General features: G+C 51.6%; 10 protein-coding genes and 1 non-coding gene across 11 annotated transcripts; 6 read left to right on the top strand and 5 right to left on the bottom strand.

Moving 5' to 3' along the window:
• Positions 1 to 128: 128 nt before the first annotated feature.
• On the top strand, positions 129 to 1157 carry GGI43DRAFT_426176 (uncharacterized protein; the record flags this gene model as incomplete). The annotated part of the gene is made up of 2 exons (XM_083208608.1): positions 129 to 288; positions 349 to 1157. The coding sequence occupies 2 exons, from the start codon at positions 129 to 131 to the stop codon at positions 1155 to 1157; spliced, it is 969 nt and encodes a 322-aa protein (XP_083055700.1).
• A 136-nt stretch (positions 1158 to 1293) lies between these two features.
• GGI43DRAFT_431617 (alpha/beta hydrolase) lies at positions 1294 to 3413 on the bottom strand (the record flags this gene model as incomplete). Its single annotated transcript, XM_083209430.1, has 3 exons — positions 2358 to 3413; positions 1424 to 2197; positions 1294 to 1319 (listed from the first exon to the last, which is right to left on the bottom strand). Exons 1-3 carry the CDS (start codon positions 2749 to 2751, stop codon positions 1294 to 1296), a joined length of 1194 nt encoding a protein of 397 aa, XP_083055699.1. The 5' UTR covers positions 2752 to 3413.
• An 857-nt stretch (positions 3414 to 4270) lies between these two features.
• GGI43DRAFT_270357 (uncharacterized protein) lies at positions 4271 to 4773 on the bottom strand. Its single transcript, XM_083201072.1, has one exon. The coding sequence runs from the start codon at positions 4676 to 4678 to the stop codon at positions 4361 to 4363; it is 318 nt and encodes a 105-aa protein (XP_083055698.1). The 5' UTR covers positions 4679 to 4773; the 3' UTR covers positions 4271 to 4360.
• On the top strand, positions 4773 to 5707 carry GGI43DRAFT_270342 (uncharacterized protein). The gene has a single exon (XM_083201071.1). The coding sequence runs from the start codon at positions 4868 to 4870 to the stop codon at positions 5474 to 5476; it is 609 nt and encodes a 202-aa protein (XP_083055697.1). The 5' UTR covers positions 4773 to 4867; the 3' UTR covers positions 5477 to 5707.
• A 3790-nt stretch (positions 5708 to 9497) lies between these two features.
• On the top strand, positions 9498 to 10508 carry GGI43DRAFT_270264 (DUF4452 domain-containing protein). Its single transcript, XM_083201070.1, has 2 exons — positions 9498 to 9918; positions 9988 to 10508. Exons 1-2 carry the CDS (start codon positions 9655 to 9657, stop codon positions 10279 to 10281), a joined length of 558 nt encoding a protein of 185 aa, XP_083055696.1. The 5' UTR covers positions 9498 to 9654; the 3' UTR covers positions 10282 to 10508.
• Positions 10509 to 12433: 1925 nt separating this feature from the next.
• On the top strand, positions 12434 to 12859 carry GGI43DRAFT_388447 (uncharacterized protein; the record flags this gene model as incomplete). Its single annotated transcript, XM_083204074.1, has 2 exons — positions 12434 to 12563; positions 12630 to 12859. The coding sequence occupies 2 exons, from the start codon at positions 12434 to 12436 to the stop codon at positions 12857 to 12859; spliced, it is 360 nt and encodes a 119-aa protein (XP_083055695.1).
• A 478-nt stretch (positions 12860 to 13337) lies between these two features.
• On the bottom strand, positions 13338 to 13409 carry GGI43DRAFT_t206. The gene has a single exon. It is a non-coding gene; the product is annotated as a tRNA-Met (tRNA).
• Positions 13410 to 13479: 70 nt separating this feature from the next.
• Positions 13480 to 15333, top strand: GGI43DRAFT_270107 (mitochondrial carrier domain-containing protein). The gene has a single exon (XM_083201068.1). It carries the CDS (start codon positions 13752 to 13754, stop codon positions 14637 to 14639), a length of 888 nt encoding a protein of 295 aa, XP_083055694.1. The 5' UTR covers positions 13480 to 13751; the 3' UTR covers positions 14640 to 15333.
• Positions 14772 to 18620, bottom strand: GGI43DRAFT_431613 (WD repeat WDR48 family protein; the record flags this gene model as incomplete). Its single annotated transcript, XM_083209429.1, has 6 exons — positions 14772 to 15273; positions 15378 to 16522; positions 16582 to 16792; positions 16851 to 18183; positions 18285 to 18366; positions 18551 to 18620. 6 exons carry the CDS (start codon positions 18618 to 18620, stop codon positions 15079 to 15081), a joined length of 3036 nt encoding a protein of 1011 aa, XP_083055693.1. The 3' UTR covers positions 14772 to 15078.
• Positions 18621 to 19155: 535 nt separating this feature from the next.
• GGI43DRAFT_417844 (uncharacterized protein) lies at positions 19156 to 21200 on the bottom strand. The gene has a single exon (XM_083207470.1). The coding sequence runs from the start codon at positions 20820 to 20822 to the stop codon at positions 20520 to 20522; it is 303 nt and encodes a 100-aa protein (XP_083055692.1). The 5' UTR covers positions 20823 to 21200; the 3' UTR covers positions 19156 to 20519.
• Positions 21201 to 21668: 468 nt separating this feature from the next.
• Positions 21669 to 24150, top strand: GGI43DRAFT_269932 (KH domain-containing protein). Its single transcript, XM_083201066.1, has 4 exons — positions 21669 to 21965; positions 22026 to 23401; positions 23463 to 23607; positions 23680 to 24150. The coding sequence occupies exons 1-4, from the start codon at positions 21917 to 21919 to the stop codon at positions 23808 to 23810; spliced, it is 1701 nt and encodes a 566-aa protein (XP_083055691.1). The 5' UTR covers positions 21669 to 21916; the 3' UTR covers positions 23811 to 24150.
• Positions 24151 to 24688: the final 538 nt, after the last annotated feature.

The following is a 24688-nucleotide window of genomic DNA, read 5'->3' as shown; positions in this document are numbered from 1 at the left end:
TTCTTTCGACCCAACAATCATCACCTATCCAAATCTGAGTCAGTCGTTACACGCTGCTTTAATAGAGATACGCGTCTTATCTCGCTGTCGGGGGGAGAGGCGCCTTCGCGGCCTCCTACTCCACAGCCATGTCCGCCAACTACTGGGAGTCGACACAGAAGCGATATTGGCTATTTACCAAAGATGAGCTCGCCTCGATGCGACAGAAGTTGGAGGAGGAGAATACCGAGCTCGTGCGCATGTTTCCTCTCCCACAACCGAGGCACCTAGCCATTTATTTCAATCAACGTGAGTCGCCCGTATCATCCCTTGATGTTGTCGTTTCCAGCTAACTCTCCGTCTCAAAAGAGCTGCTGAGGCTGGGGAAGCGTCTCACCATCCGCCAGCAGGCCATGGCCACGGCGCAGGTCTACCTGAAGCGCTTCTATACTCGAGTCGAGATCCGCCGCACGAACCCCTATCTCGTCATTACGACCGCGATATACCTGGCCTGCAAGATGGAGGAATCACCACAGCATATCCGCCTGATCGTGACGGAGGCCAGGCAGCTCTGGCAGGATTTCATCGGGCTGGACACGTCCAAGATTGGAGAGTGCGAATTCTTCCTTATTAGCGAGATGAGCTCCCAACTCATTGTACATCAACCCTACCGAAGCCTTCTGGCTCTGCGCGGCGAGCTCTCCCTAGTCGACGAAGATGTGCAACTCGCCAAGTCCATCATCAACGATCACTACATGACGGACTTGCCCTTTCTCTGCTCTCCTCACACTGTTGCGCTGGTAGCAATCCTCCTAGCTTTAGTTCTGCGCCCAAACTCTACGGTTCCGGGACAGAATTCCTCAGGCTCTGCTGCCGCTGCCGGCCTGGCCGCCGCACAAGCTGCACTGAGCCAGGCTCACTCAGCTCGATCAGGCCAAGGAGGCATCCTTGCTGAAATTCCATCTACGCCAGAAGTCAAAGAACGAGTTCAGGAGGCCAGGATAACTCGCGTACAGCATTTCGCAGCCTGGCTAGCCGAGAGCGACGTCGACATTGCCGCCATGGTGGACGCAACGCAAGAGATTATATCATTTTATGAGTGCTACGAACAGTATAATGATAAGCTTACTAGGGAGCAAATCAATCGCTTTGTCAAGGCTCGAAATCTCGATAAGTAGGCGCTTGGGTTTTGATTTTGAACATAGCGGCATTGAAAGCGCTGGGGTTCAGGCGTCTTGGGTATTTGGGAATTGTTTGCCGTGTTTGAAGTACATGGATCGAACAGTGGCATCGATTTAGCGGAAATCTTCTTTTTCAAAGCATCGAACTGGAATCAAGCGCTAGTCATCTATTTTGGTATAATTCTAATTTCTATGTCTATTCTTCTTGGACCGAGTCTCGCCGCTGCTTGCACTTCCAGTGCTCTTGGATGACCTGCCATTACTATGTCGGCTGCTTTTCCACGATGAAATGGCTGCGTTGGCAACTTCTTTGCCTTTGTAAATGGCAATGGAATGGCTGCCAGGAATCACACGGATGTCTACGCCGTCTTCGCCCAACACCGCCTTGGTATCTTCGATCCACTCGTCTTTCACAACAAGAACGTCTTTATCTCCCAGAATAACACAAACTCGTTGCAGTCCTTGGCCAAGCTCCCGATTAGCAGCAAGCTTTTTGCTCAAGACTGCCCACATCTTGTCGTGCTGGTCGTAGATTGGCGAATAGCGAATGGTGCTCATATAAGTATCAACAAACGCCGGGTTAGCTTTCAGCTGCCAGCCTATAACTTCACCGACCTTGACGGAGCTCTTCCCGACATTGATCCGCACGTCGTCAAAGTGGCCATCTCCTTCATCGCCTTCGGGGACGTCGGCACTCTGCCCATGCTGCGGCTCAAGCCGTGACCGCATCCAGATCCGGAGAAGCCACTCGGGTAGCAAGCCGTGAGAGTACATGAGACGGCTCTGCCAAGAGATGTGGGATTTGCGCACGAGGCCTCCCGGACAGACGGCGGTGAGAGAGCGTACCATGTGCGAGTGGTATGCTGCAAAGGCCGCGACGAGAGCACCGCCCAGTGAATATCCAATGAGGTGGAAGGAAGAGGCGCCTGTCCAAGAGAGCGATGAAGATGCCAGCACGAGGAGGATCTGAGTGGTATAGAGACACTCGTCGTATGCCGTATCGGAAGGGCCATCAGAGTAACCTCTTCCAAAAAGATCTACGTGCGGCGTAGTGTAAGTAACGGCCGTTGCTTGTATATCTGAAACTCCCTGAAAATGCAACACAAAAACAGGCATGTGAAAGCCTACACACGCAAAATATATATAAAAGCAAAAAGCAAAGCATAATCAGAAATTGAGAATCAAAGAAACACATACCAAAGAGCATTACTCGATAACCCTTCTTCGCCAACTCCCATGCCATGTCGCCCATCGCAATGCACGGCGTGCCGATGCCATGGACCAGAAGCACCTTCTCGCCTTCTTCGGGACCCCACTCGAAGACCCTGATCGTGCCATACACCGTCTCGACATCCCGGCCTCCCGGGAACAGCTCCGGCGGGTACGGCGCGGCTGCCTTTTCGGAGTCTTCCGGATCGGCGTTCGCACCACGATCCTTTACCCGGACGATATTTGTCTTGGGGGACTTTGCAACCGGTGAGAACGTTGGCCGGACGAGAAGATAGAGAGACAGACAGGCCGCTGCTGCGAGAGCGGCGGTGCCCTTCCGCGAGAGCTTGTCTGGGCGGAAATGTTGCCCGTAAAGACTCATTTAATTATACTCCGAGACAACGCAAGAATAGAAGTGAAAACTCGAGCAAACAAGAAGGCAAAAACAAAATTCCGAGTCTATAACTCTGGATGGGTTTGTTTTAGAATTGAAAAGCGCCAGTTTTACTACATATTCTTATGTTGTTGCGAGGATAATCCCATCTCCGAGGCCGTTGAGAGGGGCCGTTATTCACCCCGCCAAAATGCCGAGGGTGTTTTCCTCTTTTGTGAACATGGACGGCCGTGTCTAAGCGGCAGAAGCGAGTTATGCGCTTCTAATAACTACAATATCCAGGCTTCGTAGAAGTTCATGAGAGTTATTATGACTACTATGTGAGGTAGGTATATTTGCTATAATTTGTTTGCTTCGAAAATTTAGTGGTTGTGCGTTTAAACAAACAAAACACCAGATTTGCCTCGGCTGCTTGCATCTAAACCACGTTTTGTTTTCCATGGTTGAAAATGACTCTTGGATATTAAGCCTTGGGAAGCAAGCCCGTTTAGGAAAAAAAAAGCCACTACAAGGGCTGTTTAGAATTTTTAGTTCAGCTGGTTGTAAAAAAAAAAAATTAATTAAAAGAACTCAGCCTCAATCGATATAGAGCCAGCATATGCACAATGATGAAAGCCAACAGCAAAACTATCTGCATCGTTGAGGCCTTCTGCAAAACAAAACATGTAGGACTACGTCATTTTCTCTAAAAACCCCTGCGTATGCCGCATGTAAGGGCAGTACCAGAGAAGAGGAAAACGTTATAAAAAAAGCAACAAAAAGGGAACCTTGCGTTGCGTGAGTCAATTAATACATGGCGGCATGATGCATCTCGGGCTGCAAGTGGATAGGCCTGGATCGGAGCCTTTCGAAGACAGCTACAGATTCTAGCATTTCGGCTCTCTACATACCGATAAGGCACACACTCGCATTAGCACCTCAACAAGACCCTTATCTGCCGGCAAGCCCGTGGTGCAATCGCCCAGGACGGCAGCTATCAAGAATAAGGGATCGAGAGTGCCTCGGGCCATTAGCAATCGAGCGAGGACACTTCTCCGTGTGTCCGTGGAGCGGAAGACCCGGCGCCACGAAGCCACATCTGGGGAGCAAAGAGACACACAAAGTCGCACCGTGTGGCTGCGGCTGGGTGGCTTTGCGCCCCGCAAGAGGTCTGAGAACCAGCAACCCTGATGGCGGTATCTCGAGGAGAGGATCCAGGAATGGAGCACCCAGAGCATGTACCTGACCTCCAGCCGCTGGCAGCATGCAAAGTACTCTCGGAAGCGTCTATGGCCATTGGCAAGTCACTGCTCTGGTCACTTCTCAGAGTCTCAAGTCCTTCTCTCCACATACGGGCGACGACTCCACCACGCCGTGTCTCGCTTCTCCACCAAATGCGACCCCAGGCAGCCAACAGGAGCTCGAGCTCGGTGTCCATAGACGGAACTTTAACCAATCAAGATCATCCATCACATTCACAAGTATCTGTCCCCTGTCGTCTCACCGCTATTCCATGGGTCTGACAGGGTTTCGTCCAGGATCGAAAGCCAGGGTGTGTGCAAGGGGTAATTAGGAAATGTTGCTGCTTTTATCTTGCCTGACCTTGTGGCTTTTCCTCTTAGACCTGGAGGGGCTCGTACCCTTGTAGAAGGCGGAAAGAAGAAAAAGAACAAGGGATTGTGGGTAAGTCATCCATCCCACGAGAGCCAGTACCTGACCTGACCTGACCTGAAGGATCCGGAGAAGAGCCAGTTGCGGCTAATGATAAGCTGACGATCGATCTTACATGTAGTGCTGCTTCTGGCAATATTGAACAGGGTCCAGACACGGAATGCCACAGGTACGACCAAAGTTCGTTGGGCTCGGTGCGGAATATGGGGTGCAGATACCAAACGATCCCAGCGGACGGAAATGGGAGAGCCAACCAGGCTGACATCTACCGGAAGCAAGCAGCCAGGCAAGCAAGAGCCACGCGATCGAGCGGCGAACCGAGCCGGATACAGCGGGCGATCTGAGTGTCTGTTACTGAGTGTACTGCTACGGACCACTGCGCACAGCATCACGTTGACTGGCTGGCGCAGTATCCGGCAACACTCCGAGACATGTTGCTGCTAGTAACGGTAGTATGTTGTTTTGTGTGTCTGCAGGGAGACGAGCGAGCGATGGTGCCAGAGCGAAGAGAGTTCGACGGCGAGTACTAGAACGACACGCTAGTACTCGTACGCAGCAGCTGGCGGTGCTGCTTATGGAAGTCGACGGTGGTACTGCTGTACTGTATCATCACGATTGCCGCACATGGCGATGCCATGGTCGAACCAGAGTCCAGGCCAGGCCACCCATCCATCCATCCAATGCCATGTCGGAGCCGACCCGGCGTTTACTGCGAGTACGACTTGGCTCAGGAGTGGCCGCCTATACGCAAACCGATGGCGCTTGTGGCTGGATGACGCTGCTTGCTCTTGTTAGCGCCCTCGACATGGCGGTGTTCTATTCGAAGCACTTTAGCCCCGTAGCTTGCTCTGCTCTTTGCTTTTGCAGAAGGCAAGCTGCTGCGGCAGCACCGCGCGCTACTGGCCTGAGACGGCAACCCCGTGCACTGCACGTTGTAAAACCGGCGGCTATGGCGTTACCTGGCTGGCATACACTCGAGCTACTACGAGCATATTCCAGTAGTTTCTTGCTGAAGCAGGCCACCGAGGAGCGATTGGGTAGCAGTGATGACGGCATCCCCTGAAGGCATGGTCAAACAGCAAAAGCGTGGCATGATCCTGACGGCAGAGGAGCAAGAATAGCTCTCGGGCACTGCAACTGCCACGAACGCCCGCATTGCAATCATAAGTTTGGGATGGCAACCGGTGGCCAGATTAGATTAAGCCAAATGAACCAAGCCTCGCTGTAGGGGCATCGACACCACCAGCCATGGGAGCCATGGGGGAGGCGAAGCAGCTCTCTGCAGATCGATGCCGCGGTGTAGCAAGCTGCATCGATCCAAGGCAGCTCTGTGAAACCCGAATTTAGACAATCTTGGACCAACCATGGTCTTGTCGTGTTCCGCAGCATCGAGTCCGCCACCAGCATGTAGTGCTATTGGGCTGATCGTTCTCTTGGAGGGTTCCCCCCTGGAGGGTCTCAGTCTGCGCCGCCCATGCTGTGTCTATATCTGTATTACCCTATTCTTGCCTAACCAACGCATGAAATGAGCTTCCCCAAGCTGCAAAGAATCATGGAGGAGGCGCAGGCAGATGCTTGGACGATGAAATGCCGTGGGTGGGATCTGCAACACCATGAACAGAAACCCATCACCAGATTGGACAACGCTCTGCCGCCAGTTAGCAGGAATCCGGCTGGCTGCCGACGGTGGCGTTGGCCCAACCTGTCATTTGATATGATAACTTTGTCCAGCAAATGCATCCCTTTTACCATCGTCATTCCACTTCGGACCGCACATCCAACCACCTCACCACGCCACAGTGCGCGGGACGTGCTTACTAGAGACCGCCACCTTTTCCTCTCCCCTGTGCGGATTACTTGCAGTGGTGAGAGGTTTGGGGTTCATGGAGCAAAGAGAGTGTGTGAGTGGGCTTGCTGTATTCAGCAATGAGTTGGAAATTAGTGCTACTGTGCAGCTGGCTGAAAAGAGTTGGAGCCGGTGCGCGGCCGGGCCGTGTTATCTCCTCCATCTGAAGCAAGGTAGACGACGGCTTCACTGTCCGAGAGATGGTACCTGTATGGAGATGGTACCTGTAAAGATGGCTTAAAGCTGTGGCTGTGGGGGAAAAGTCAATCCACAGCGCTGTGGCAAAAACAGCCTTGGCAGGCAGACGCTCAATTACGATGCCGAAGCGGCGAGCATCATTGTGCATCGGCGGGTCAGTCAATAGGCTGCAGACCGTAGACTACAGTAGACTGCTCTGCCGAAAAAAAGGGCCAGGCCAAGAGGGGCCTGTCGACTCCCTGCCAGGGGGTTTGCTTCAGGTTTCATCTTAGCCCTGGCGGTAACTGGCGCAGGTACAAGTCCAAGTATGGAGGCAGGATGAGAAACGGAATGCGTTTCTTAGCAGCGTCCCCGTATTGTGTCCATGTCTGGGGGGTGTGCAATTTCGACGTCGAGTCTCGTCGAGCCAGTCAGAAATGCGACGCACACACATATTGGCCAAAGAGTACCTACTGTCCTATAAAACAGCAATATAGCAGGTACTTGTTCACGCCCACAAGAGTAGCAGTAATGCCATGTACCGCTCGGCACTTGCTTGTACAACACCCAATGTCTCGCTCGACGCACAAGGCTATACGGCCATCAAGGGCAGCATTATCCGCTTTCAAAATTAAGAATCAAATAAAACAAAGACAAAAATAAACATAAAATAAAAACAAAGGCCGGAGCGAGCTGATACTGACACCGGATAATAATACTTTGTCGCTGACACTGGAGCCGGCACGTCGGTAGCAGCCGTACATGCAGATGCGGGCCGAAATGAACAAAACCCAACCTCGTCCCGATTGCATTGAAGAAGGATATTGCCTCTAGTCTCGCTTCTTTGATTTCTTTAAATTCGATTGATGTCATAGCAGCGGAAATCAACACCATCGTTCATCAAAACCCCCCAGGCCCGGACTGGAAAGTACTCTTGGCCCGAGAGCGAGGTTCAATTTCCGCCCATGTTATTGCGAATTTTAAAAGCAAGCTCCCATGAAGAGAACTCCTCCATGTCTGTCCTCTCTGCCTGACGAAAGCTGGACGGCAATTAATTCAGCTATTTTATTACGAGTAGAATTAGCGAGTATCTGTAGCACCACTAGCAGCAGCACCCAGCTGCTGAGGTAGTAGTGTTTCTGTATGGAGTATTTGGGCCTAAATAAGCAGCGAGGTTCTCTTGTCTTCCCTCATCTTACTGTTCCTGACCAGAAGGAGCCAGAAAAGGCGATCGAAATTAGCACTGCTAGCATGTACCGCCAGCGCTTTTCGTACCAGATCGCTTGCGGGATTCGCACCAAGTTGGTCAGCAGAGGTGACAGAAATCGCGTTAGGCCCGCATGGACCGACGACGCACTAGGCACGAAAACGATGCAGTCAAGTGATCATCCCTTTGAATCGGCGAGCTGGAATGGCTGGGATAGCCACGCAAACCACGCACTGGGCGTTGGGGAGAGGGGCCTGTGACAACAACAAACGGCGCTGTCAAGATGGCACTACTGTGTACTGCTATCGCACAGTGCAGAGGCGGGCACACAGTGACAAACCCTCCGAAAGGGTGGGAAGATCCTGGGCATGTACCGTGTGAGTGGGCGAGACGTTGTTCCTCCCAGTGCCACCGTGTGGACAGTGGAAGTCTATCCCATCTGGGGCTCATGCCAGCAAATTTGGGCATCTCACCTTGTACCATTGTTACGAACGCAGAGTGACTTGGCTTCCACGCAGCCCGCCACGCGACCTCTCGGTACCGGCCAGCGCGCTTGGCGCTGTGGAGGCTTTCGATGGAGGCCTGGCGCCCGGTTGGTAATGATGCAGGGGCAAAAGTCTAGGACCACCAAGGCATACTTTGCGCATACTGTATTAGACTTGGGGATCAGGATCACGGTACAGAGCGAGACATCGTTGTTGTGCAGAGGCTGCTCGCACGGGCACTGTGCAGGGCGTCTGCTGGCACCGGTATACGCGCGGTTTTTGTCGATTTGTTGTTGTTTCCGCCGCCGCTGCCGCTGATGCTGCTGTTTGTAGCACGAGCACGGCTCACCGTTCTCAGGCGTGACGCAGGCATCGATGTCTCAGCGCTTGTTGCAATATTGGTGCGCCTGTGTGTAAGAATCAAGCATGTCCAGATATGCCAGCGCATGCAGTGCATCAGGGCGTCCGTGCGTATGTGGGAAGAGAATAATCTGGGGGGAAGGATTACTGAGTCGAGAGCGAGAGAGCCCGAGTCCGTCCGGCTTCATCGTCGATTGATTGTCTCTGCGCCAGGCCGCTTGCAGGTTCCGGGGCACCAGCACAGTGTGGCAGACGCAGCGCTGGAGAAAGGGCAGTGGGCTTATTGTTGCGTGTGCACGGTGTGGTTTGCCACCTGGCGACACGGCCCCATCGAATCAGCCCCTGGCATTCGCTCGATGCTGCGCTGACGCTGGCTGCTCGCCAATGGTGCCACAGTGCGCCGCCAGCACAGTACGGGCGGCGGCTACCCTGTAGTGCAAAGTACCGCGTGGCGACCGGCGGTAATCCCCACTGTGCACGCAGCCACGCACACGCCCTGAACCCCCCCAAGGGGCCCCTAGTCCCGGTACGGAGCCTCGACTGCTACGACCCAGCACTAGTAGCGCTGCTGCACGCCAGCCCAATCGCTAGCCGGTGGCGAAGACGGCGTATCCTGGCTCGCCGGAATCTCATTCGACAGGCTGCGCCGCCGGGGCCTTCAGCGAGAGGGTCCCCCAAAGGCTCGCAACCAAACAAAAAGGCCGCTGCCCGCCGCAGACCCCCGAGCGCTTCTGCCCTGCTTTCCTGCTCTTTTGCTTTTTTCTGCTTCCCACCCATTTGTACCACCCGCCCCCAACGCTCTACAGTACCTGTTCTGTTGCTACCACCTTGAACCACCAACTCTTCACACATTTTTTTTGCTCTCCAAAATTAGATACATACACAACCCACGCCACGACAGTGCCTCCCCTTTTCAGCGACGACTTTCTCTTCATCATCCTGATTTGTCGTAACTGTCTAATTTAATCAATCCTCTTCTCCTGCTGCTCAAGCAAGACCAAAACTTCTACTACTTCTACTACAAAATTCGTTGCTGCCCTACCGCTTAGCGACTAGGCTTCAATTTCACACACACAAACAACAAATTCCATAGAACGATCCGTCCAACTCGCACGCTGGACCGCCATCACTGCTTCGAATCATAACATAGACTCCCAGACCGAACCATGTCTTCATACTACGGATACAATGCGCATGCGGCGCACGCCGCCCAAGTCTCCCACAACCACCACAGCGGCGGCCGCAACCGCAGAACCCCCCGCCTCACCGTTTCGCAGAACTCGCAGCGCCAGTTCCGCGGCGTGCGCAGCATGAAGGAGCTCAACGAGTCGGCGGCCCTGTCCGCCTTTCGCACCCGCTTCGAGGCCGGCCGGTCTTTTGATCTCGAGGACGACCTCGAGTTCTGCCCCGGCCTGCTGACTGACAGCGACGTGAGTAGCCCTCCAAGATCGGTGGCGTCGTCCCCTTCGCGCAGCCTCTCTGACTCGCCGCGCCTACAGTTGGTTTCCATCTCTGCCTCTGAGCGCTCCTCACTTGCCAGCAACTCTCCCGAAGCTTCGCCCACGCAGCAGCCTCAGACCGTCGCTCCCGCCTTTTCTCTCAACTCGTCATCGCCTCCCTTCGTCCCGCCCAGCTTCCAGTCTCAGCCCTCGAGCTTCAAGCTGCACCAGCCCTCTGCCACTCGCGGCCGCAATGCCATCCCCATTGTCAACCCCGCCACTGGCATCTCCATGCCCAGCCCGCCTCTGTCACTGTCGCCAGCCCGACTCCAGCAGTCCATTCGCCGATGGTAGAGTGTCTTGGCGAGTCGTCTGATGCGCTTCCCTAGTTGGGGAGGGGCTGTCACGGATATCGTGAAGACGACTCCCTCGTACTTGCTGTCGCGTGCTGTGCGCTCATTGAAGAAAGACAATGAGATTGCGTCTTGTGTCGCAGCATCCTTTTCTTTTGTCATGGCGGACACAAGCGAAACTTCAAAATTTTAAAGTGACATATCACCTTTTTCGCGGGCTGGGTTCCTCGAGGCTGTTGACTCTTCTTTTCTTTTCTCTCTCCTCTCTCTCTCTCCCTATAGACCTGGGGTTGGTGGCAGTCGCCTTCAACTCTGGTCATAGGCTCTCTCTACTACAAAAACGCAAAGTCATCCTTATCACCTCTACATATCACACCTCTACCCATTCCTATGTATAAGCACTCTTAATCTGCCATACACCGATTTGTTTCGACAGAATTTTCTTACGAGGATATTACCGGCGCGACTTGAGAAAGATCGATACCATTTTTCTGTTTTTGTTGTTTCTCTTGAGAATGCCGCCTGCTGAGTTTGAGGCTGCTGGGAACGCATGGCGTTTTTGATTTTTTTCCTTCTTCTTTGTATCACGGCAATCTCCTTGCATTTCTCTATAATTGTGTTGCATCGGTAACCGACAGTGGAGTTGTGGGATTTGTTTTCTCATTTTTTATAACGACTATCCGGCGTCTCACCATCTCTGGAAGCACATTGTTCTTCCTGCTTAAAAACACTATAAAATGCCTTCTACCTTGCGGTTATACGGGTTACGAAGTCATCAAGACATCCAAAAAAAGAAAGATATAGAAGCGAGTATCTTATGAATTGTGTTGGAAGGGGCGCGGCTGTTCTTGTCTAGTCACATACGGGAAATACCTTGGGCTGGCGGGGTTCTTGGGAAGATGAGCGGTTTTTGTTTGCGCATCACCATACTGGAAACGGTTTTTTTTTACTACCTTTTATTATTATTACTGGGAAACAATCGGGGAGTTGGTCTGAGTCGATTTTCTTTGGGGGAGTTGATGCGGCGCCGCAGTGTGCAAATCGAACTGGGGAAAGCGGCTTGTTCTTTTTTTGTCTCATTTTCCTCGAAACTTGTTACAATCCTCCCCTCTGGGAGACACAGCGTGTGGATCTGTCCTGTTTGGTTCTTCTTTTCGCTGCTCTTATGAACACGCGAGCCCCTTGTGTTACTGGATATTCTCTCTCCGTCTGAGAAAAAAAGACAAATGTTTGATTATTAACTCTTTTATTTTTGTTTCTATTTGCGAAGCATTTTGGAGTGGCTTGGGAGGAAGGAAAGCTATATATGAACAATGATCTGGTTTTGCGGGTCGGGGTTTTCAAAGGGATTTCTCGGGCTTTTTTTCCATTCATATTTGGAAGCGCCCCTTTCGGTGTTGTTGCAAACTTTCATGGGAAATTTTGGGTGTGTTGGAACAGCGGATCCACGCTATCCGGGAATTTTATATGGCGCATGTGTGGTTTAGATACCGCGGCTTGAAAGCCTACAGGACGAGAATATACGAATGTTTAAACAAACCGTCTATTTCCCTATAAGTGACTGTCTATTTGTTCGTAGCTGTTAGTAAGTATACGCATGGTATGCGGGTACCTTATTCCGGCAAAGTTATTTTGGCGTTGTGGTGGAGACGGAGACGCTTGCAGCTTGATATCGGTAAGTTGAACGACTATCGAGTCCATTGACCAGGACAAGCAACTGCATCGCGACATATCAGCTCAAATGTTTACTTTTACAACGATTTTAAGCATAAAATGTGTTTATTCTTTCGTTTTATCATGTGCAAATACAGCCCGTCAGACATGTTGCAATGGTGACGTCACAAATCGCGCTGTGCTCTGCAAGCAGACTTGGCCTCGATTCGAGCTACTTTGTCGATGAGCGTCAATCCGTACCTTTTCGGTGAGGTGGAGAGAGGACAGTGACATGACGTTTGCAAATAGAACTGTACTGTAGCTCTGGTGCTCCTTTTTTTAAGCTTTGGGATTTCTTTGATCCTGTTCCTCTCTTTTCTCTTTTCTTTTCTTTTCATTCTTTAATCCTGCATCTTTCCTTTCTACATCGACTTACTTTCCTATCCATCTAACTGACAACCTCAATTGAATTCCTTCTTCACAACTTACGAAACTTCATCATGTATCACCGAAGTCTGGCTGTTTCTGGAGCTGTTCGTGCTGTCACTGTTGCGAGACGAACGGCAATGAGCCATCGCGGCTTTGCCTTTTCAGCTACCAAGAGGCTGGGACTAAAGGAATCGTCAAGCCGTATGTAGCAAGATACCACCAAAATACAGAAAGAAAGAATGATTACTGACGAGTTTTGATAAAAAGAGACAAACATTGACTGGGAACTGCACAAGAGGGATTCCCTCGCCAAGCAGAAGAAGGGCTCTGGCCACTGGAAGCCAGAACTCGCCTCCGACAGCGAAGAGGCCGTCAGGGCGGACCGTATTTCAAAGTCGGAGCATGCGTCGGAGAAGATAGCTGCGTTGCAGGAGAGGACGAAGAGGGCTGCTGAGGAGACGAGCAAAGCTGGGACGAGCATGAGAGATGCCATGTAGATGGGCGATTAAGTTTGGGTGGTGTTTTATTGGGTGGCGAGCATTCAAAAGCTCGAATTGGTATAATTAGCTGTGGTGGTTATGGAGAATGACAATTGATGTAAAGAACAGAGATTGTTACATGGAGCTTATCATTATAGATGGCCGAATAAAGACTTTAAAAGAGCTTTGGTGGCGAGTTGTAATACTAGTAGTGATTGATGATCTTGGTTTAAGTGCTCATGTCCCATGCTGTAGTATAAGATATCAAGCATCTCTAATGTATAGCTCCGTGTTATCAACCAAAAAGAAAGCAACTACCCAAATCTTTTAGATTCAATGCCATAGTACAATGCATTTTCCTATATTAATCAAGGAAGACTCTATCGTCGCATTTTGCTTTATTTTTGATTAATAATTGTAACTTGGTCAAAATCTCTCATAAAATGCAAAACAAAAAGATAAGGTAAGAGGAGAAGAAGAAAAAAATAAAGACGAATAGCAATTGCACGTTTCGATCGTGCGACCTCCGGGTTATGAGCCCGGCGCGCTTCCACTGCGCCAAATTGCTTTTGAATCCGCTTTGATCTCCTCTTCGCAGCACACTCGCCTTTTGACGATTCCCCCTCCAGGGTAAGAAAAATCCCAAGTTTTGTGCCGAAAATCCACACCCCACCTAAAGTGCTCGCATCTCCGATCGCTTTTCAGCGGTTATCGATAAACCCACCTTTATCGGACTCTACTACATACATGCCTATGACAGCTTCAACTTCTCTCTCAACAAACAATTCCTTGCTCCTCTCACGGCTAAATAAAGAAGCTCTCCTCCCTCTCCCAAGGTTGGGCTTCTCTAGCCCTCCCTTTTCTTCATCGTTGCCCTTTTCCCCATCGTCCGCACCCAAATTCTCCCACAATGTCTTCCTCATCCTCATCGTCGCCATCATTCCAATCCGCCCTCCTCGCTGGCGCCCTCGCAGGAACCACCGTCGACCTCTCTCTCTTCCCACTCGACACCCTCAAGACCCGACTCCAGTCCTCCGCCGGCTTCTTCCCCTCGGGCGGCTTCTCAGGCATATACCGCGGCATTGGCTCCGCCGTCGTGGGATCAGCTCCCGGCGCAGCTTTCTTCTTCTGCACATACGAGACTACCAAGAGCTTTCTCGGAAAGCGGATACGAAATAACTATGACGGAAAAGATAATGGAAGAGGCTGGGTGCCAGCGGATATCCTGACGCATATGGCTGCCTCCAGTCTAGGAGAAATTGCCGCTTGCTCTGTGCGCGTGCCTACCGAGGTCGTCAAGCAGCGCGCCCAGGCCGGCCACCACGGAGGCTCGTCTGCAAAGGCTCTGGGCCATATCTTGAGCCGGTACTCAGCCCCGGGAGGGGGTCTTTTTGCCGTGTGGCGCGAGCTGTACCGCGGCTGGGGCATCACCGTCTTCCGCGAGGTGCCCTTCACAGTGATTCAGTTCCCGCTCTGGGAGGCCATGAAGGCGTGGGGTCGCAAGCGCCGAAACGACGGCAAGGATGTATCGGCCGGAGAAAGCGCCATCTACGGCAGTCTGGCGGGAGGAATAGCCGCCGCATCAACGACACCGCTCGACGTGCTAAAGACGAGAGTTATGCTGTCCAAGGAGCGCGTGTCAGTGGGCGAGGTGTTCCGGCGCCTGGCACGAGAGGAAGGCATCCGGCCGTTCTTTGCGGGCATTGCACCGCGCGTGACATGGATATCGATTGGAGGAGCGATATTCCTGGGGAGCTACCAATGGGTCATCAACACGATGAACAGCATACAGCCATGACAGAACAGACCTCACGGTTTTCTTTTTCAAGACATTGCGAAAGACTCATAAAAAGACAATAAAAAGAGAAAAAGGTTATATATAGGCGCTGTGACGACGGATATATATGTATCAATATGGCTGTATAAACAGGAAAGACAAAATTAGGAGAGCTCTTTTGTATGAATAGACCAGCGCTTCAATACTGTATATCCTCCCTCCCTATCCCATGGGATATTTTTGTGTACAATAACGACATAAAAATAATACGACAATAAGAATTATTCAGGAGAAATTGCCAGGCATATATATATCTCTTGAGAGCAGGGATATGAACTGCAGATGAAGGATTGAACGACAGAGGCGGGGAAGAAAGAAACAGGAAGAAACATCACGCTGTACTAGAAACTTGGAAAGCAGGAACAAGGTATCAACCAAAAAATAACGTGCCCTCCCACGCCTATACGCCATTGGTAGCCTCAGTCGGCTCTGCCGTGGCTTGCACGGGAGCTACCTCTTCGGGCATTGCATCAGAGCTAGTTCGTAATGGCAAGATTTCCTTGCGGCCGTTGGCTTTGTAGTAGAGCATGATGTCGCTGCCGCCCTTCCAAACATGGGTTCGGAGCGTGGCTAGGTTCATTGTTGGATGAAGGAGCTGCAGGAAGAGGCTTGTTGTTAGACATTGAAACACTCATAGTAATAAAACATAAGAGAGATAAGGGGGAAAAATCAATGCTGGTATGTAAAGAGACATCTTACCTGGTCATTGCAGTAAAGCTCAAGATACTCCTCTGGCTTGAGCGCGTTAGGGTCCTCCTCTTGCTCGGGCTCGATCCTCTCGGATATGTAAGCCAGAATCTTCTTCACCCGCAGCATGCGATTGGCATTCAGTCGGCTGTTTCCATCCGAGGCGATCGGAGGTAAATTGTCCATGGGATTTAAGACAAACGATATCTTGACAGGGTCCTTCATCGGAATCTGATTTAGCAGCAGCACGTCGCCTAGCCACATGGGAGCCTTCTGCTCGATGATGTCGGCATCTCTGCCGACATGCTCCACAGTTCCCTGGTACAAGTTTGCACTGCCACCCGATGTCTCTTCTTGGATAATGACCTTGGTTCCAGGTGGCAGTTTCAAAACGGGAGTATCGGATGGCAGGCTCGGCGTTACTCGAGTTTCGACTAGCTTATCGGGTGATTCGGCAGTCTGCTTATCGTACTCGTTTCGAATCTTCTGGATGACCCCAAAGAAGCTATCATCGACTTCCTTTTCATGATTGGATGAAGACTCGGATTCTTCAGCCTTGTCATCGACGACAACGGGCTTATCCTGTGTCGCCTGAGACAACGAGCGGCCAATCCGCTTGGAGCTGAAAGACATGCGGAATTTTCTGCTGAATGGAGATTTGCTGCTTTCGGCCTTGTCTTTTTCCTTGTCTTTCCCCTTTTCATTGCCGTTATCCGTAGATGTCTTTGGCTCGGATGTTTCTGCCGCGGCCGCAGGGGCTGCCGCTGCGCCGCCAGCTGGCGTAATACCCGCAGTAAAGTAGTCGTTTTCAGCAGATGGACGGGACGCTGCCTTCTCCAGGGGGCTTGCCACAGCCTCTTCTGGTACACCCTGAAGAGTCATGACAACACCGGGAGATGCCAATCCTATAGCAAGACCAGGAGTGGTCACGCTGAGATGAGGGGCCATGGCGCGCGGAGTCAGGAGTTGATCTGATGAATCTCTCATGGACAGACCAGGCGAGGGTATAATGATTGACGATGGTGCATCGGCTCGGGTGATGGGCTGTCTCTTCTCCACACCTTCATTCAACTTTTGCCGATGTAACTCGTCACGTCGAATCTCTTCGTCGATGAGATTGGCGAATAAATACCGCAGGATCCATTTACCAAGGCTAACTAGGGGAGAATGTTAGATTATGCAGTTGGTGGAAGCGAGTGGGAGACATTGAACTTACCTCTTTGGTCATCCCTAAACTCAATGGGCTCATCCAGCTCCAGCTCATCAGCGTATACCTCGGCATCGAAGCAGTTGAATGGCTCCAACACAACAGTGAGGTTGCCGGAGCTCAAGTCAACCGAGCACCATGGCGCAACCGCCTCTCTCGTATTGACCTGTCTCTCAACGTCCTCCAGGTGCTGTTTTCCAAAACTCTGGACTGGTTTACACTACTTATGTGTAAGCAGTTGATAAAATAAGGGGAGAAAGACTGCAGCATGGACGTACCTTGATTAGATCCCATAGCAACACATCGCCGGCGGTATCTAAAGTCAAGACCCTTCTTCTATCGTTGAGTAGCTTGTGCTTCAAAAGACCAAATTGGCCTTCAATTGTCTCTATAGGCAAGTTATAGATGGCTTTAACTTCTGGCTCTGGCTGTTCCACAGCAACTTCTGATCCTTTTCTTGATAAACCATCGTTACCAGGATTTGGTTCTGCGTCCAAGGGCGGGCGCAATGGGAAAGTGGCTGTATTAGATACTCGTAAAATTGACTCGGCAGGTATTTCTTTCTTGGTTGATCCGTTTGTTTGTGGTTGAGCTGTTGTTACTGCTGCTATTGATGCTGCCGTCGATTGCCGTGTTTTGTTTGATGCGGCTGACAATGCGCGTTGACGCCGATACGTCTCGGGGAGCGGCAAGTCTGCACTCGTATCCACATCTTCCCAGCGGTTGATCGATGATCGGTTGGTAGCTGTCCAGATGTTACCGCCTGTAGCCACAACCTTGGAGACGCCAAAATGCTCCTGTGCAACAGCGAGACTCAGTCCGTCATCAATGTCCTCCAAGCTGCCTCGTACGTCGGTCTTGGCAACGAGGCCGGATCTGTCGCTGCTGTAAAAGATACCGAGGCGAGGGTCGTCTGAATACAGCGACCAGATGCTGTCGTCGTGCATGGTAAATGTATACATGCAACGACCACCTTTGACACTCCACATCTTGATCGTCTTGTCGGCACTGGCGCTCAGGATGGTATCGCCTACATCGTCAATCAGGATGGCGCGGATATTGTCTACGTGACCGACAAGGTTGGAAACCTTGGAACCAGAGCGTGGATCGTAGAGCTTGACCGTCTTCTCGGGTCCGCCGCTGGCAATGAGATTACGACCAACTGCGAGAGCATAGACGGATCCCTTTTCAGTTGTCTCCTCACCCTTTGTAACCTCGAGCGTCTGACCCCCGCCGTTGAGATCCCAAAGACAAATCTTGCGGTCGAGGCCGGCCGAAGCAACCCAGTTGGCATTCACATCTCGTGGAGGCGTTGCGACGCATTTAATATAGTCAGCATGCTCTCCAATCTTCAGGGCGCGATTGCCGCTTTCCTGAGAGTGTGGCCGCCAAACTTTGACGGTGAGATCGGAGGACGCCGAGACCAATGCGGTGTTCTGCTGCGCTAGAGTGATGTCGTTGATCCAGTGCATATGCGCCTGCGTCTGTGCTCGGAATGTCGTGGTCGTTTTGGGTGGCTTCGCGGACGCATCGTCGGTGACGTCGGCTCGGCGATGCAAGTCAAGGTTCAGATCCCAGGCGCAAATCATGCCATCTCGGCCACCAGAATAGCTAAAGGAAAAGAAGGTCCATGTATTAGCGAATTTATTATGCTTAATTCTATACGACAACTGTGCAAGCAGCACAGAGTATACAAGTGGAAGATTGCTTACAGGATGGCGTTGTCCGGATCGACGGCGAGGCCATTGACACCGAGGCGATGTCCACCTGCCGAGGATTTGGCATTTTCGAGAACTGGATAAGACAATATCAGCAACCATAAGCTAAAGACTGTCTTAAAGTTAATTTGTCCAGGGCCTGTCTACAGGGGAAGTGAAATCGATATGAGTTCTCGGTTCGTCGTCTGATATGCCATGGGCCGTCTGTCGCGTGCGGGGTGGGCTCATGATATGCATGTGTGAAGCAATCGTGCAATGACAAATGCGATCAGAGCACGGAATCGTGGGGGCCTCACCGTAGCTGATTCTTTGACGGGCCTTCTTAGCCATGGCGAAACACAGGCATAAAAGCAGCTCGACGAAGAGCGAGGCACGTCGAGGCTGTCTTGGTAGCGAATGACGATGTCTTAGAAGAGAGGGAAGAAGGCCGCCTGGAGTCGTTGCGAATGCTACGCTGGGGAAACTTAGTTGGCGGTGGGAGCGGCTGGATTGGCCAGGCGGAGCTCCCCTGTAGGCCCTGCAGAAGTGCGGCCTTTAGCGCTTGCCGGTGTCATTCCACGTGTCTCTCAGTGGCTGTGGAGCAGGGCCGCTATTGATTCGCGAGAAAAGTGCTGCGAGGAGACTTGTAACGGTGGGTTAGCCGGGAACATAGCTTTCCCCAGGTGGGGGCCGCGTAGCGATCAGCGAGGCCCCGAGCCCAGGAAGAGGCAGCTCGGGGTGCTGAAGATTGTCGCACGATAGAGCTGAGTTGCAGCGGCATGAGATTGGAGGTGGTGATGCGCGAGATCGAAATCGAAAAGGGCAGGCCATGGAGCCCATCGAGACTTTACTAAGCAGGTACTACTACAGGCACTACCACAGGTACATGGAACAATACATGTAGCGAGTTATATTGTGTGCGTCAACTCTCATAACTAGAGGAGGTATCATAATTTATAAAGAGAAAAACAAAATAAAATAAAAACGCCGTTTCCCAGTGCTGCAATCATCCCCTTCAACTCTCTTCTATATATGCAGCCAGACTTTTGCTTTTATCGTCATATCGTCATTCGATTGTTCGCGCATATATAGCAACGCAGTCTTTCCAAACCAACATTTCGAATAATCCACGAAAGATTCGGTAAATGGTAGTGTATCCAACGAGATGGAATGATGAAGAACTCGCACGGACAGCGCTAATGTCGCATGTTTCGGGGTGTTATGTTTTTGGCGTGATTGAAAAAAAATACTGGCGGCGAATGAATCTAACAATCCGTTGGTGTGGTTGAAGTACACGCGCCGATTTGCATGTTTGAGCTCGCCTTGTCGAAGCAGTTCCGAATATCGACTGCCCACAAACAGGGCCCAGGAGCTTAAAATCCGTTATATATCTTGGCTTCGTCCGTCCTGGTGGCCTCTACATGACGACGCATTTACATGCGCAGCCCATGGGGCACCATCGAGCAGAGTGAACTCGGTTCGCGCCTTCGCATTGTGGGCAGTCCTCAGAGTCATATGCGACCTCGTCTCTCGGGCCGGGGCAGTCGTCGCGATAGCATCGTGTGTTCCCTCTGGAGACCTGGTGCTTGCACTTATACTCGATGACGCTGTGTGTACACATTGTGAAGCGGATGGTGCTGTCGTTCAGCAGCTCGGACTGTCGTGGATGTCGGAAAAGTCGCGATGGCACGTTCAGTGGCGAGGTATGGAGTAATAGGCAGCAGACTGAACTGACAGTGCTAATTGCGAAAATGGTAATCTTCTTCCCTTGAATTATGTTCCAGTAAGAAGTCAAAAGCCAGCCCAGCTCAAAGGCATTCTCTCAGGCTAAACGAGCGTCGAGCGTAAAGCATAAATCATGTACTACGATACAGCAAATGGAGACGATGCACGGTTGTTGACCGAAGGCTACCTCAGGTATTTAATGCTTAATGGGATGACGGGCTGCGCGTAATAAAGCGGCCGGCGCACGGTTAGCTGATTTGATACGAGGGTAGATTCCGTGGCTACCGAGCAAAAAGGCACGATGGGCGTCCCTAAGTGGTCGTGGCGCGTAATCAATGGCGGTTCGGGAAACCTTTGAGACCCGAATGGAAGGATTTTTTCTTCGTCTGTTTTCTCATCATACGTATGCACCGAGGAAGAAGCGCGCTAATTATTAAGTCAAGGTACGCTGCGAGTGGCGGTGCCAGTTCCAGTGCCTGCGCAAGCTACGAGCCACGATACGAGTACGCAGTTTCGCAGCTTGTCTCAATCGAGAGCCCCTGCTGTCGCATGTGACTCGCTCATCTCGTCCCTTGGCCTTTGCTGTACTTCATTGCCTGACTGGGAGTGGCAGAGGCTGGGATAGTGGTCGGGATTCGCGATAGCCTCGGTTTGTGGCCCGAGTCTGGGGCATCGCATCGCAAGGTGCTGGCTAAAAAATACTACTACAAGGCACTTGTTGGATATCCACTTGGGAGTATAGTAGTAGATGCCTTGGCGGTACCACTGCGCCGAGCAGAGAGGTACAGTAGCACGAAAGGCAGAGTATATTGCGTGGCGCTGGGCCATGAAACTGTATTAGATGCGTTGAAGAATAAACTCCCAGGGCTGCAGGTTAACATAAAAGTAAACTTGGCTCTGACCGGGGTGTCTGTGAATCTTCCTATCCTCAACACACCACCTGCGCACTAATGCTACAGCACAGAGTACTCTACGACGGAGCAAGGTGCCTAAACTGCATGTACCTAGCAAATTTGTAGCCCATCCTACCTGTACAGTACTTCGTACAAGCAGCGCGCTTCATGGATCATGGAGATTAGCTTTTGCCGCTTCCTGCGAGAGTTCAATGCCACTCCATGATCCACAGGCCCAGGTCAATTACGGATAATGCCAGGGTGGTATTCCATACGGAGCACCGCGTACGAAAGCAGTAGCTGAAGGCTTTCTGTAATATTACCTGCAGCACCTTAATCCATTAGTCCAGGCTAGTCGCACAGCTTCTGGCAGCGCTTCAGGCGTTCCGGGATTGGGGCAATCCTAACGGCTCCAACCCCAAACTCCCCGGCGCATCGTTAATCCGGTCGCCATGAACTACACGAAAAATTGCTTGAATATCACGGCCGATGCCAGACCTTTCACCATCTTCTAGCCTAAAGGCAAACGACATTTACGGCCTCAAAGACGGGGCGCCTACTGTCTTGCCTTGACCCAGAGTGAGGCGACTCCTCCGGAACAGCGCTGCGACCGCCTCAGCGGCTTCCTTTATACTTTTGCGCCCGTCAAAGGCTGCTCTGTCATTCTCTTCTCAAATCCCACCAATAGTGCACAAGTTCGCCTACATTTCGCAAGTCGCATTGTGTCCACCGATATATATCTATATCAATACAACCCGATCGCGAGTGGCTATACATCTCTGATTGCAATATTTGCGCGCGCGAGTCCAACCTGTGAACGTTGATTGTGCTGTGTTGGTCAAATACTATCTAGTACCACTTTCGAGTTGCTGCTGCTATTGCCGTACTGTCGATCGCTCGCTTTGGCTCTCAAATCTGCCATTGACCGATCCTAGCTGCCCACTACTCGATCGCATTGTGACGTATTAAATCAGCGTTATTTCGACCTCAAAAACTCAAACATCTACTATACCACATTAATCCGCCACCATGGCTGAACCTGCCCGCCCCGATATCCAGAGCATTCTGGCCGCGCTTGGTGAGACACTTAAACAGTCCTGTAATAGAGACGAGACCATAAACTAATAGTGCGCATCAGCTTCCCAGAGGCCACCATCGTCAACTTCCAACCAGACACCACCGGCAGCCACCGGCGCATATCCAGCACCGCCTGCTGGTGCTCCGCCGGCCTCGTATCAGCCCCCGCCACCTGGTGTCGCGAGCTTCACTGGCAGCTCTGCGCTACCTGCTCCTGCGTCTAGCGGTAATGTCGACCTGAGCGCCCTTCGACCTGTCAACTCGGGAACTATGAACTTCGACGATATCATCTCGAAAGCGCGAGCCTTTGCGACCGAGAAGGGCATCACACCCTATGACCGTCCACTTGTCTACGGCTCGGAATCCAGAAACTCGGATCGATCCTACCGTCGATCCAGGTCGCGATCTCCTCCTCGAGGCGGCAACGAATACCACAACAACGGCAGCTCATATCGAGAGGATCGCCGTGGGGGACAGGGTCGAGAGTATGGCCGCGAGCGTTCTTATTCGCCCCCATCACGTGGCCGCACCTTTTCGCCTCGTAGTGGTGGCAGCGGCCGTGAGAGATCTCCTCTCAGAGGAGGCGATGATAACTCCGAGACTATCCAGATCGAGTCCAGCTTGGTTGGCTTGATTATTGGTCGCCAGGGTGAAAACCTCCGAAGGATTGAGGCCGACACGAATTGCCGTGTACAGTTCCTGGCAGCTACTGATGGCGGCCCATTTAGACAGTGCAAGATCACTGGCCCGCGCGCTCGTCGCGCTGAAGTTAAGACGGCCGTCAATCGCATTATCGAAGACAGCGGAATGGGAGCCCTCAACCGCGCCCAAGAAAAGCCTCGCGATCCTGCCAGAGGTGGAGCAGCAGCTCTAAGAGATGGCGAAGACCATATGCAAATCATGGTCCCAGATCGCACTGTCGGCCTCATCATCGGGCGAGGAGGCGAGACCATCCGGGATCTTCAGGAGCGATCTGGTTGTCATATTAATATTGTTGGTGAATCAAAGAGTGTCAACGGCTTGCGACCTGTAAACCTCATTGGCAGCCGTGAGGCTGCTGCCCGAGCTAAGGATTTCATCATGGAGATTGTTGATAGCGACAGCCGAGGCGACGGCCCAGCCTCTGGTACCAAGAAGCCTGCTGGCGCTTCTCGCAACGATGGACCTCCGAGAGACTATACTGGCGGCGGCGGCAGTGGCGGCGGCGCCGCCCCTGACAAGATCACTGATGCGATATACGTTCCTTCTGATGCAGTAGGTATGATTATCGGTAAAGGAGGTGAAACCATTCGAGAGATGCAAAACACCACGGGCTGCAAGATCAATGTAGCGCAGTCATCAGGCCCTGGTGAAGTTCAACGAGAGATTGCACTCGTTGGAACGCGGGAAAGCATCGCCCAGGCCAAGCAAGCAATTGATGAAAAAGTAGAAGCAGTGGTATGTTCATAATGCAACCGTATATCCTATCTGATGAGTGGTTGGACTAACATATAAGAAGCGACAAAAGAGCAGCGGTGGCGGCGGCGGCCGTAGCCGTGGGCCACAAGATGACCGACCAAGCTATACCCACCAAGGCCCTGATTCGTCTACTAACCAACCTCCTCTGACTTCTTCAGGCGATGGCACAGATCCATATGCTCAATGTGAGTCCCTTTATCTGACGCTGAGGCTCAAGGCTCTTACCCCGACTGCCCCTTACTAACCAACGCTGATAGATGGTGGTTATCAAAACTACGTCGCTCTCTGGTATCAATCATTGATGTACCAGCAGCAACAACAGGGAGGACAAGCGACTCCTCCCTCTGGGGGCCCTCCTGCCGGTGCTCTCCCCCCCGGAGCCCAGTAATACTCGTTGATTGCGAGCAGCCGCGTGCTTTCGTGACTGGGTGTGACCTTGACACTGGGCGCTGGCCTAATAAATTCGCAGACTGAGCGCCCCCTTGAAGATGCCTTAACTTGAACCAGCGCTACCATCAAAAAAAATCCTTCCCGACTAAACTTAACTCACAAAAAAAGCCCACGACTATATGACACTATTCTTATGGAGTCCACGTTGTACTCACCATTTATATACCCCTCACCCCATTTCTTTCTTTCCTTCTTCTCAAGGATTGCTGATATTCTCTTTCGATTCTACGGCCCGTCTGATATGATAACGTACAACCCCCCTTTCTCTAGCCTGGTGGCTTCCGGCGTGGGGAGACCTGGTATTCTACTAGCGCTAGCGACGCCCATGCCCGCTTACTATGTTCTTGATTCCCGTATCGCCTCTGTACATTTATGGTCCTGAGGTCAGTGTTCCAGGAAAAGAAAGACACCAGGTTGACAGAACTAAGTGACAGAATGCATTGCTTTGAATCTGTCGTTGCAACGGAACATGAAACTTCCAGAGCCGTGACTTTTGGATTCGCTTTGACATGTCGACATATTGCTTATTATGGATCGCTGACTCTGATCCATTACTGCGAGAATGACGTACTCTTCTGCTATGCATTCCTACTATAAAGGCATTCTCCTTTGCGGAACATGACGCCATGGCATGACTTTTGTTGGTTTCACTACCTGACTATGGCGACTTGTGTCACAAACGCGAGTGTCTTTTTTCGCTATCAGCCAGTTCTGAAAGATATATATAAAAAAAAGAGGAAAAATAAGACAGAGAAAAACGAAGACAAAAAACAGAAAAAGACTAGTGGATTCTTGACCTCGCTTTCTTATTTTCTA

This window comes from Trichoderma evansii (genome assembly GCF_050947405.1).
Source record: "Trichoderma evansii strain SZMC 28006 chromosome Unknown GGI43scaffold_32, whole genome shotgun sequence".
Taxonomy (NCBI): Eukaryota; Fungi; Ascomycota; class Sordariomycetes; order Hypocreales; family Hypocreaceae; genus Trichoderma; species Trichoderma evansii.
This window is presented reverse-complemented; position numbering and strand designations above follow the sequence as displayed.